The 12070-nt window shown below is 43.7% G+C and overlaps 1 protein-coding gene across 9 annotated transcripts in view; it reads right to left on the reverse strand.

The window, feature by feature from the left end:
• RABGAP1 (RAB GTPase activating protein 1) overlaps positions 1 to 12070 on the reverse strand; it is an 83932-nt gene that overhangs the window by 20484 nt on the left and 51378 nt on the right. For 8 of the 9 annotated variants that reach the window (XM_068125001.2, XM_068125000.2, XM_068125004.2 and 5 more), the window contains exons 7-19: positions 7353 to 7530; positions 7081 to 7183; positions 6592 to 6758; positions 6080 to 6221; positions 3477 to 3570; positions 3208 to 3358; positions 2937 to 3050; positions 2767 to 2841; positions 2548 to 2673; positions 2292 to 2435; positions 2048 to 2089; positions 1788 to 1916; positions 1182 to 1274 (exon numbers count right to left, since the gene is read on the reverse strand). In XM_068125001.2, the coding sequence (XP_067981102.1) occupies positions 1182 to 1274; positions 1788 to 1916; positions 2048 to 2089; positions 2292 to 2435; positions 2548 to 2673; positions 2767 to 2841; positions 2937 to 3050; positions 3208 to 3358; positions 3477 to 3570; positions 6080 to 6221; positions 6592 to 6758; positions 7081 to 7183; positions 7353 to 7530 (1558 nt within the window). Of the gene's footprint in view, positions 1 to 1181; positions 1275 to 1787; positions 1917 to 2047; positions 2090 to 2291; positions 2436 to 2547; positions 2674 to 2766; positions 2842 to 2936; positions 3064 to 3207; positions 3359 to 3476; positions 3571 to 6079; positions 6222 to 6591; positions 6759 to 7080; positions 7184 to 7352; positions 7531 to 12070 lie in introns of those variants that run through there. The other variant, XM_078783606.1, reaches the window with a different exon arrangement.

Here is a 12070-nt window from a genome sequence, read left to right on the forward strand (position 1 = left end):
CTTCGTGGCCACAAGCTGGTCTGTGTTTCTCACCCTGCTTTTCTGATCATGACTAACTCGGTGTTTTTCCTGCCCTGGTACAAAACTCCTACATTCTGGGAAATGACCTTCAAGGCAGTGTGAGGTGCATTGCGCACGAGACATGTTCTTGTGGGAAGTTTCCTTTTACGATGCCAATCTTTTCTGCGCTGAAGTTGCCTCGGTGCATATAAACTGGGTGGACTTTCAATGCTTTTGAGAAGGGACTTAGCATTATCTGGAGTCTACCCTTTTCCAGCATATGTGTGAATCCCATATTAAGCATCTTGTATCTTCAGTACGGTGTCTTTCGTGGCCGTTCTCAACAGAGCCGGTGGTTCAGGGGGGCAATCAAACTTGACCTTACCCAAGGAGCAGCACTGAGGGTGGGGTGGCTCACCCTACCATTTTTTGGCAAAAGATTGTTGACATATTACTGACATAGGGTCTATGTCAAATTGCACAGTTGGATAATCAAATTCAGGTCCATTTTTTTTTTGCAACCAGATGCAGTGAATGGCGACGGTGGCTGGGACCTCCATTGGCATCACGATGTGCGGCCATGGTTTGTGCATCATTTCGGTTTCGTACCAAAACTGCGTCGTTCGGTTGTACATCTCAAATCGATTCGTTTTGTTTTGCTGCGGGAGATTTGCAACCCAAACTGGACCTCTGTTTTATCATTGCTGCAGCGATATAGCAGTCGGGATACGAAAAAGACACACACACACACACACACACACACACACACACACACACACACACACACACACACACACACACACACACACACACACACACACACACACACACACACACACACACACACACACACACACACACACACACACACACACACACACACACTTGAGAGACATTGGATAAGAAGTGCAGTTTACTTTGAAATTGCAATAAATGGAGGAAGCGCCCCCAACCATATGGCTCAATGGGCATCACCGATTGCAAGGACGCCACAGCGAGAAGAACCGGCAAATCAAAAGCCTAGTAGCAGCCTCTTCAACTTCCCCTGTTGGTCATGTTGACGGCAGCACTGCTGTGGCCCTTTTGTACAACTGCACTATTCTCATTGGTGCATCTTGCCAATCCAACACAGAATAATTTTGCTCTGAACCTCTACATTTTAACCTTGCAGAAGCAGTCACCTCAAACCTTGCAAGTGGATCCTCCTGCTGTGCCTGTTGTTCCCGGATGGTCTGGTATTCCTTCTCATATTTTCGCAGCTTCTTCTGAGTTATCTGCATCAAATCGACAATCAAGATTACTAAAGGAAAGTGTGATGCTTACTTGAGTCAAAGCAAATTGTGATAATTTGAAGCTTTTCCCCCATTAGTCAATTGGACAAGGGCTTGCAGGTCGCAAGTACTTGGTCAAGAGTAGGTACTTTGATTCAGGAGCAAGGATGTTCGTAAAAAACAATGATCAAATCAACACAGTATATGGGATTCCAGCATCGAGTCTAGTGCTTAGAAGAAAATGTCAAACAGGCCAAATAAATATGTATAACCAAACCTTCAGATTATCCTAATAACGGGATTCTGAAGATAAATTTAATTATCGATCTACTCAATAAATTTCCCTTTGTTAAGAAAATCCCTCCTACCTATAAAAAGTGGCCACAAAATACAAGTATTCATGAAAGATGACAAAAACAACAAATCCGAATGCAAAATAAATGACCGTGCCAATCTCATTTAACAATGTCTGGCTGCCATTTTGTTTCCTCGTTGCACCAAATGAAATCGACACACCTTGAGGCTGCAGGCAAGCTCCATCAACTTGCGCGCGTTCTCATCAGAGCGATATCGCTTAGGCAGTTGAACTCTGAAGAACTTTAAGGCTCCTTCGAAGTCGGCCTGCAGCAGATCTTCTTTTGAGGTCTGCATGTAGGAGGACAATCGAAAAGTTTACCACTAGACACAAGAGGACCATTCGATGATATCCTTTGTTGTCACATGATGGAAGTCACGACAGTCAAATGACAAACCTTTGGGCCACAGGACCAGCTCACCTTAAGCAAAGCCAAAGCCACGCTGAACAAAACGTTCAGGCCCTAGAGAGAGACCATTTTTTGTTAAACTTGCATAATATCCAACGAAGTATAAAACTTGTACAATTACAATCCAAAAGAACAATAATATCGATTTCAGATGGGAATCTTCGGAATTCCATCTTCTGACTTTGTTTCCCTTTCCTCAAAACAAAAGCTCAAATTAAAACCACATTAAACTATCCAGGTTCCCAATATGCAGCACCTCACACAGGAGGAGGTCCATGATGTGAAAAACCATGTAGAGGGGGAACTTGGCTGTGAAGAGGGTGAGGAACCACTGTGAGGCGTACATGTGAGCTTCCAGATTTATGGACGTAAAGTGAGCCGACAATTCGGGGATCAGATCCTGGAAACAACAAGCACCTTTGGGGACGTGCAAAACTGTGCAACACGTGCACAAAAACAAGCAAAGGAGACTTTCCGTCGGGTCACATCAACACTACGTCCCAAAGGGATACCTGCACGAGCCTCTCCAGTATGTAGAACTTGCAGTGGAGGTCTTCAAAGTTCTGTCGGAAGAGGTCCCGCAGGCCGTAATCAAACATGATCTTGACCAGAACGCTGAAGGCCTGTTCTTCCGGCATCTATTCAAACAAAAGCAACAGTTACTGGCAATGTAACGTCTCCTCTGCTTCCCACAGGAAAGCAGGAACTAGTAAGGGCAGGAGTACACTCACATGCAACAGGAGGACTGCAGCCAAGAAAGACTGTCCTTGACAATACCCGATTTCATCATCATAGACAGAGTAAGCCTGCAATAAACCATGCAAACAGTTTACCACAGGATTATGGGAGCAGCTTCAAAACAAACATTGTCGGAAGAATGAACCTCAGAGCAAGGAGATACCTTGCAAATTTTGTACAAAGAGTCCTGGCCATCGCCTCCCGTATCTTTAAAGTAATCATGCGCAGGAAAAGTGCGGTTGATATCACGTGTGATGACACTGTCTTGTGGGGAGTCCTGCATACAACAGCTATCATTGAAACACATCACTCGTTTGAACAGCATGGCATTCTGTATCTAACAATGGCCAGAGTAAAGCAAGCAGTTCGCCACTTCGGGTGCATCAGCCACAAATGGGCCAAAACTCTGCGAGTTAGCAACACGGAGTATTAACCTTGGTGATGAGGACGCGGTAGTTTTCAACCATGTGATCAGTCGTGTCGCAGCCAGCGAGGAGTTGCCAGACCTCCCCACGCAGTGCTTCGGGCACACCGGCACGCACTAGCTGGGGCAGTTTGGCTGGGCGGACACTCAAGTTGTTATGCCTGTATGCACAGGTGGATGGCATCACAATTATCACCATAACACTTCACCCCTTCATGGTTCAATATAGCCAGACAGTGTAGGATGATAGTCACAGGGAAAAATTTGTAGAGCACCAACCACTTAGAAAGTATTTCTCCCCAGGTTTCCAGGATCTTCTCTGCACAATCTTTGGAAACATCACCGGTTCCGCTTGGGAGAGGTTGATCGTTGTCTGGATGCACAATCACAAAGATTCCAATTTTAACCAATCAGCCCAGTTGTCTTTTCCAATCGTCATTACCATGCCTGGACAATAGTCACTGCGTGTCCCTTACCCGACAGCAAGGGGTTTCCAAACATGTGGACATTAATTAAAAAACTAGATCCATTTGAGGGCATATGAGCTCACAAGAGTCATCGGCCATCCAGCAAAGTCAGCAGTGATTGCTACTTGTGGACAGCGTTCCCAGCTCAGTAAGGCAGTTAATCTTGGAGATGGATCTCTGAAATGAAAATCTCCCTTTCAACCCACACAAGGCCAGCGTAGAGGAGTAGTCCAGAAAAACAATGGCCCCAGTCCCCAGCAGTTCCGATGCCCAAGACAAATATGGCGGTCAAACCAGGCAAGGAACACGGGGTGCTAAGAATCCCTGGGTTCATACAGGCCATCACTGGAATCTAGGACTCGCCACATCCAATGTTACATCCTTACTATGAGACGAGCGACTACTAGAGCTTGAGGAAGAACTTGAAGGAATAGACTGGGACATTATAAGACTTGGTGAAGTTAGAAGGCAGGGGGAGAAATGTGCTGAGCTAAAGAGTGGACATCATTTTTACCACATAGGTATGGACATCAGAAGCTTGGTGTGAATAAGATTCATCATCCAGAAGAAATGGATAAAGTACATGACTGAAGTCAAAAGGTATCAATGAGAGACTGCCACAGATTACACCAAAATCAAATAAGAAATACAGCATCCAAATTATCCAGGTGCATGTCTCTACATTGGCACTCAAAGACATACAGTGCATTCAGAAAGTATTCAGACCACTTCACTTTTTCACATTTTGTTATGTTGCAGCCTTATGCTGAAATCGATTAAATTCATTTTTCCCTCATCAATCTACACTCGATACCCCATAATGACAAAGAGAAAACAGGATTTTAGAAAGTTTTGCAAATTGATTAAAAAGAAAAAACTGAAATATCACATTTACATAAGTATTCAGGCCCTTTGCTATGGCACTTGAGATTTAGCTCAGGTGCCTCCCATTTCTCTTGATCATCATTGAGAGGTTTCTACACCTTGATTGGAGTCCACCTGTGGTAAATTCAATTGATTGGACATGATTTGGAAAGGCACACAACTGTCTCTATAAGGTCTCACAGGTGACAATGCATATCAGAGCAAAAACCAAGCCATGAGGTCGAAGGAACTGCCTGCAGAGCTCAGAGATAGGATTTTGTCAAGGCACAGATCTGGGGAAGCCTACAAAAAAATTGCTGCTGCATTGAAGGTTCCCAAGAGCACAGTGGCCTCCATAATTATTAAATGGAAGAAGTTTGGAACAACCAGAATTCTTCCTAGAGCTGGCCGCCCGACCAAACTGAGCAATCGGGGGAGAAAGGCCTCGGTAATATAGGTGATCAAGAACCCGATGGTCACTCTGGCTGAGCTCCAGAGATCCTGTGTGGAGATGGGAGAAACCTCCAGAAGGACAACCATCACTGCAACACTCCACCAATCTGGGCTTTATGGCAGAGTGGCCAGACGGAAGCCTCTCCTCAGTGAAAGACACATGAAAGCCCACATAATCTTGTTTCTCACATTCTGAGAGTCCTTTGGGTGCTTTTTTGCAAACTCCAAGCGGGCTTTCATGTGTCTTTCACTGAGGAGAGGCTTCCGTCTGGCCACTCTACCATAAAGTTTCCACCAGGAATGACTAAATATCAAATTTTGGGTTAAATTTTTTTTCCCGTTTTGAGCCTTGTGACCCAAAGTCCCCACTCCCTGGGGCATTATCCAGAGGTCAAAAAAATTAAAAATTATGTCGTCACATGTTCCCCCCAATGTTGATTGCATATACAAAGTTTCATTAAAAATAAAATTTATTTTTTCGCACTCGTGTCTGAAGGAAGCGGTTCATTTTGCCATTTTTAATATGAAATAGGCATAGCCTAGAAACGAACGAAACCCATTAGCATCCTTTAGAACACATCAGAATTTCCCTTTGGAATTAAACACGGTGGATTTGAAAGGTTCATCTTCCTTTTTTATGGTTGCACGGGGCATAGCCAAATAGTGAAGCGGCTTCATTCACCACCCGTAAAAAATATGCCCGTAATTGCATCTTCTGGTATTTTACCATTTGACCAAAACCTGAAACTGCTCCCGCACCTTCGTGCCTTGTGGTGATCATAACTAGCAATTTGGTGAATTATTGCCCAACTGTTGAGGAGATAGCGTGATGGACAAACAGATAGACAGAGACGGAGCCAATTATTTTTTCCAAAGGCTTGGGGATAATAAACTCCTAAGTGCTAACGCATTGGAAAACAAAAGCAGCAACAACACTTGTTATTCCCAGCTTTTATTGGTTGGGTAAAAAAGAAGAAGACGAAGAAAAAGAAGAAGAAGAAGAAGAGGACGAAGAGGAAGAAGCAGAAGAAGAAGAAAGAAAGAAAGAAATTTTGTAACTTGGTACCCAACAGTACCCACTCAAACTGCATCCTTTACCTTCCTCATCTTCCCCATGCGGCATTACAGGAGCCATAGGCATCAGTGTGGTCGGCGTTTCTGGGTCAGTGTGTTCTCTCTCACTCAAGGTCTGCAGACTCGCCACTCCGTAGAGACAGTCTCCCTCACTCCTGTTCTCGAGCTGTGGATTTTCAAAACGCCTTCAATGACATACAACTCTGAATTTGCATGGGAATATAATAGCATGAGGGAGAGCTTCCTGTGGCTTTGTATACAGAGCAATAACTCTGCCTTGGCACGGGCACACAATGTTGGCATCTCTCGTAAACACACCTGGTATTCTATGCAAGCTGGATGCCAAAAGAATGACTATGTTCAAAACCAGCCCGATGAATGAGTGCAGAGGCTTTTGAAATGTTCAACGTTCATAACAGCACTCGTTACACGGAAAGCACAAAACCCGCGAGCTCCAGACGTGACCTACACCAGAGTTTACTACGTGCATGATTCATGACCTGCCAATCAGCGAACTTCACCGAAACCACACACACCTGCCTCAGCTTGAGGAAATACGTCTCGGTGAAGGCCTTCTTGGTGAAGTACCAAAAGCGCTCGTGTGGAGGGAAGATACGCACACGAGTTTCTATGAGGAAGCGCACCGGTTCCTGCACCTCCGTAATCACCAAGTCCACAGCCACGGTCATGAACACACGCTTCTCTACAAGGGTGATGACAAAACAGCATGCCAAAACCTTACACTACACCATTCGTGAGGAACTAACCAAAAATGATTTTTTTTTTAATCACTATGATGATGCCAAAACAAAAAAAACATTGTAGCCAATAAAATGGCTCATTCATTTTGCATCATTGAATATAAATGTCAGAAAGATATCAGGTAATACAACCTTTTCATTATTAAAAAAAAAATCATTCATAGAATGCAATAGCGGATGAAAGGCTACATGCTGCTAATCCACAATTCTAAAGTTCCAACAGATGCCATTGCCTTCAAACGTGCCATCCCGTGTAGCATGTACCCTTGGGTGTTTCCTGGTTTAGAAGTTGAAATGCTGGCGCGTTAGGGTCCCACGAGCCTGTGATCACGTACGATTTGAAATCTGCACTCTTCCCCATCGATTCCTGGTGGGCAATTGCAGACCATCTAATCAGATCTACAGGGATGAGGCAGTGACTCAGCTGTAGAGGTCAATGACTGGTGGCTTCAACATTCGCTTCCATTACCACGGTGCGAACATGCGTCAGCAAAACACAAAAACACAATGCGACATGACAATCAGTTGGAACGCACCATGTCCAGCAGGTGCATGTCACTGTTTTTCACATTACGTCCGGGACAGAGCAGCAGGCCGAAGCAGCGTTCGATGGCCAGTTCCTTGTTATACATTTGCTGCACAGACAGAACCAAAGACTTTGCCAGGCCCTGGCGCAGCTTGAAGCATTGGTGATCCTTCTCTTTTGGCACAGCACTAAAGAGAGAAATCATGGCAAACTAAACTAGAAAAGTGTGGATGAGTCATCAACATCCAAAAAGCCATCAAACGTTTAACTTGATCCTTTCATTTTAACAAAAATCCATTCCTAAACAAACAAGTGGGTTTGACAGATGATACATTATATTGTACCCTGCGGAAGAAATAAAAACATTAATAATGTCGGCCATTCTGCTTCAAACCTTTTTACCTCTGCAAACATAGGTGGACAGAGGTTAAGTTTCTACCCCTGTCTGTATGTTTTGTCTGCAAGCAGGATATCTCAAAAAGTTATGGACGGATTCGGACGAACCTTAGTGGACAGGTTGGGTGACTGCCAAGGACAATTTGTTTCGATTTTTGTGAATATCAGGATACTATAACATTTTAATTGTGGATGGTTATGCCAAAATCTGGTTGAAGAGTTGGGTCGGTGACAAGAATAAGCCAATTGGATTTTGGTTAAGGTCTGCATGCAGATCCAGCCTATCAGTGGGATACAAACCAAACAGTTCAGCCTATCGGAGGAAGGATGTCTTATACTAAGTACTGTTCTAATTTGTCTGTGTGTGTCTGTGAACAGGATCTTAGAAAGTTAGGGATTATGTGTTCTACCAAGATAGTTAGGATTCTGACGCAACTTGTTTGGCAGGTCGGGTGCATGACAAAAACAAATTCATTCGATTTGGTAAAGATCTGCATACGATAGTCTTTTCAACTTCATTAGTGATTCTTCACAATTGAGAGATTGGTAAAAGGCGAAGCCAAACACAAAAAAAATTCTGAAAACAATCGAAAATCATTAATCACAGTCTAATTTGAAGGTGGGGGTTATTTATTTATTTTTGCGAATCAGAAAGTGTTGAAAATAACCATAGTGTCTATTTTGCCAGCGACGTCATGTAATGATATCACCTTGATCGCAATTGGCAGTTTACATGGAGAAAGTGTATTCCGAGCTCAGATTCCGATACTGATTCCTCCATCTTTAGCAACTCTGAAGGTTCGCAGTGTGTTGAAACTGATCAGTGGGATTTTGAAAAAACTAGTGAAGACAAAATTAGTGATGGAAACGCTTTTGCGGGAATTATATAACCATGGTCATGGGTCATGGGTGTGGGGTGTTCATGGGTATTGTTAGCTCGGGTAATTATTTATACTAGGGCGTGCCCGTACTATATATACACAAAGAATTAAGTTAAGCACCCCCCCCGTTTTTTTACAACCTCGCACATTACAAGTTTGTTGTCGTCAAAACAGTGTAATATACCCATGATATTGCTATATTTTCTGGAGAAGTGATATTATGGTCACATAAAAACATAACAATCATGCCGTTTTCAATATTTTATTCTGAATAATTTAAGGTGAATTTTTTTGGGAATTTTAGGCATATTTTCACCTCAATTTAAGTATGGAGCTATAGGTCCATCACGGACAGTGTGGATGACGTTTATGTTTTCTAACGTACAGTCATTGTTCTGAGAAGACCTCTAGCGATCTTTGCGTCAATAACGTGTGTAGGACCCACGTGATCGGATCACTGACTCAACCCTACGTCTCATAGACCCTGTAAGCCGTCGTATGCGTTGCTGTGGCAGGTTGTTCCATTCCCGATGTAATGCACGTTCCAATTCATCCAGATTGGCTATTGGAGGGACCATCTTCGCAATTTGTCGTCCCAACATGTCCCAAACGTGCTCGAGGGGGTTCAACCTGCCACAGCAACGCATACGACGGCTTACAGGGTCTATGAGACGTAGGGTTGAGTCAGTGATCCGATCACGTGGGTCCTACACACGTTATTGACGCAAAGATCGCTAGAGGTCTTCTCAGAACAATGACTGTACGTTAGAAAACATAAACGTCATCCACACTGTCCGTGATGGACCTATAGCTCCATACTTAAATTGAGGTGAAAATATGCCTAAAATTCCCAAAAAATTTCACCTTAAATTATTCAGAATAAAATATTGAAAACGGCATGATTGTTATGTTTTTATGTGACCATAATATCACTTCTCCAGAAAATATAGCAATATCATGGGTATATTACACTGTTTTGACGACAACAAACTTGTAATGTGCGAGGTTGTAAAAAAACGGGGGGGGTGCTTAACTTAATTCTTTGTGTATATCTATCTATAATTCCAGTAATCTCTGTACGTCTGTACGTTTGTTTGTTTGTCTGTGACCGCTGTTTCTCGACAACTACCGGTCCGATATACTTTTAACTTGCCAGGTATATTGCTGGGGACCCGAGGATGTGCCTTTTCAAGGTTTCATATTAATCGGACAATTACTTACCGAGCTATGTCCAAAAAACGATTCAACCAATCAGAGAGCAGCGAACGATCGCGTGTGCCGAACGTGGAGGACACACTCTGCCTCGGATGGCACATTTGAGAGCGTATTCATTTATTTCACGTTTGCAAACTATGTTGGCGTTAAACTATGTTTTAAAACTAATAAAACCTAATTTGCGATTCATTCGCTTTCCTGCGCGTTTGTGCACGCGATGGCGATTTCTTTACCAAACTCCGGAAGCCGTTCGCTTTGGACCAAACCATTGCATGTAAATAGAGGGGGGGGATTGTCACCGTACTCGCAAGCCGTTCGCTTTGGACCAAACCATTTCATGTAAATAGAGGGGGGGGGGATATAATTTTAGATATAGATATAGTACGGGCAATGCCCTAGTATATCTAAAATTATATCCCCCCCCTCTATTTACATGAAATGGTTTGGTCCATTCGCAAAGCCAAAGCGAACGGCTTGCGAGTACGGTGACAATCCCCCCCCTCTATTTACATGAAATGGTTTGGTCCATTCGCAAAGCCAAAGCGAACGGCTTGCGAGTACGGTGACAATCCCCCCCCCCCCCTCTATTTACATGAAATGGTTTGGTCCATTCGCAAAGCCAAAGCGAACGGCTTGCGAGTACGGTGACCATACCTTGGGAACCACTTGTCCGATTAATTTCAAACCTTGAAAAGGCACATCCTCGGGTCCCCAGCAATATACCTGGCAAGTTTCAAGTATATCGGACCGGTAGTTGTCGAGAAACAGCGGTCACAGACAAACACACACACACACACACACACACACACACACACACACACACACACACACACACACACACACACACACACACACACACACACACACACACACACACACACACACTACTGGAATTATAGATAGACTAGGGTGTGCCCGTACTATATATATATCTAAAATTATATCCCCCCCCTCTATTTACATGAAATGGTTTGGTCCATTCGCAAAGCCAAAGCGAACGGCTTGCGAGTACGGTGACTATCCCCCCCCCCCCCCCCCTCTCTATTTACATGAAATGGTTTGGTCCATTCGCAAAGCCAAAGCGAACGGCTTGCGAGTACGGTGACCATACCTTGGGAACCACTTGTCCGATTAATTTCAAACCTTGAAAAGGCACATCCTCGGGTCCCCAGCAATATACCTGGCAAGTTTCAAGTATATCGGACCGGTAGTTGTCGAGAAACAGCGGTCACAGACAAACACACACACACACAGACACACACACATACACACAGAGATTACTGGAATTATAGATAGACTAGGGCGTGCCCGTACGTGGGTGCAAAAAAACATGCGTGCAAACAACAACAACAAAAAAAAACTTTGAAACCACGTGGCAGTAACGACCACAGAACCCCCCCCTCTATTTACATGAAATGGTTTGGTCCATTCGCAAAGCCAAAGCGAACGGCTTGCGAGTACGGTAGAACCCCCCCCCTCTATTTACATGAAATGGTTTGGTCCATTCGCAAAGCCAAAACGTGTTCTGCGATTGGCTGGCCTACCCCGCAACCTGTTCTGTGATTAGTTTGGTAAATAAATCGCCATAGCTCGGTAACTACTTCTCCGATTAATATGAAACCTTGAAAAGGCACATCCTCAGGTCCCCAGCAATATACCTGGCAAGTTTCAAGTATATCGGACCCGTGGTTGTCGAGAAACAGCGGTCACAGACAAACACACAGACAAACACACAGACACACACACATACAGAGATTACTGGAATTATAGATAGATGAAGGTTCTTTGACATCGTGTATTTTGTTAAAACGCCATTCGATTCATTTATCAAGGTATTTATCAAGGTAACAGAATATGAAAACCATGGCAGTGATCATTGTTTATTCAATAACAAGTCCTATATAATCGATATTATAATAGGCGAAGGTGATTCTGTCCGTCTGTCCGGGGGTGTGGCTTAGTCCGTTTGCAGAGTAGCTCCACCCACAGCTCCACCCATTCTTGGAGAGGCTTCATGTAAACAAATATCCACCATTTTATTACCTCGAATGGCTTTCAGGCCTGTTTAGTTAGGCCCATGCTGTCTTTCTCTCTCACACAGGTTTATTTCAATTCTAATTCGATATATCATTTCATTTTTAACAGTCGCTAACATAGTGTTAGACTCGGTTGAAAAAAAAAGGGAAGAGAATCCCAAGAAAGTTTCCGTTTATAGAACGAAATGATTTCTCAAAGG

Source organism: Myxine glutinosa, chromosome 8, assembly GCF_964187855.1.
Source record: "Myxine glutinosa chromosome 8, kmMyxGlut1.1, whole genome shotgun sequence".
Taxonomy (NCBI): domain Eukaryota; kingdom Metazoa; phylum Chordata; class Myxini; order Myxiniformes; family Myxinidae; genus Myxine; species Myxine glutinosa.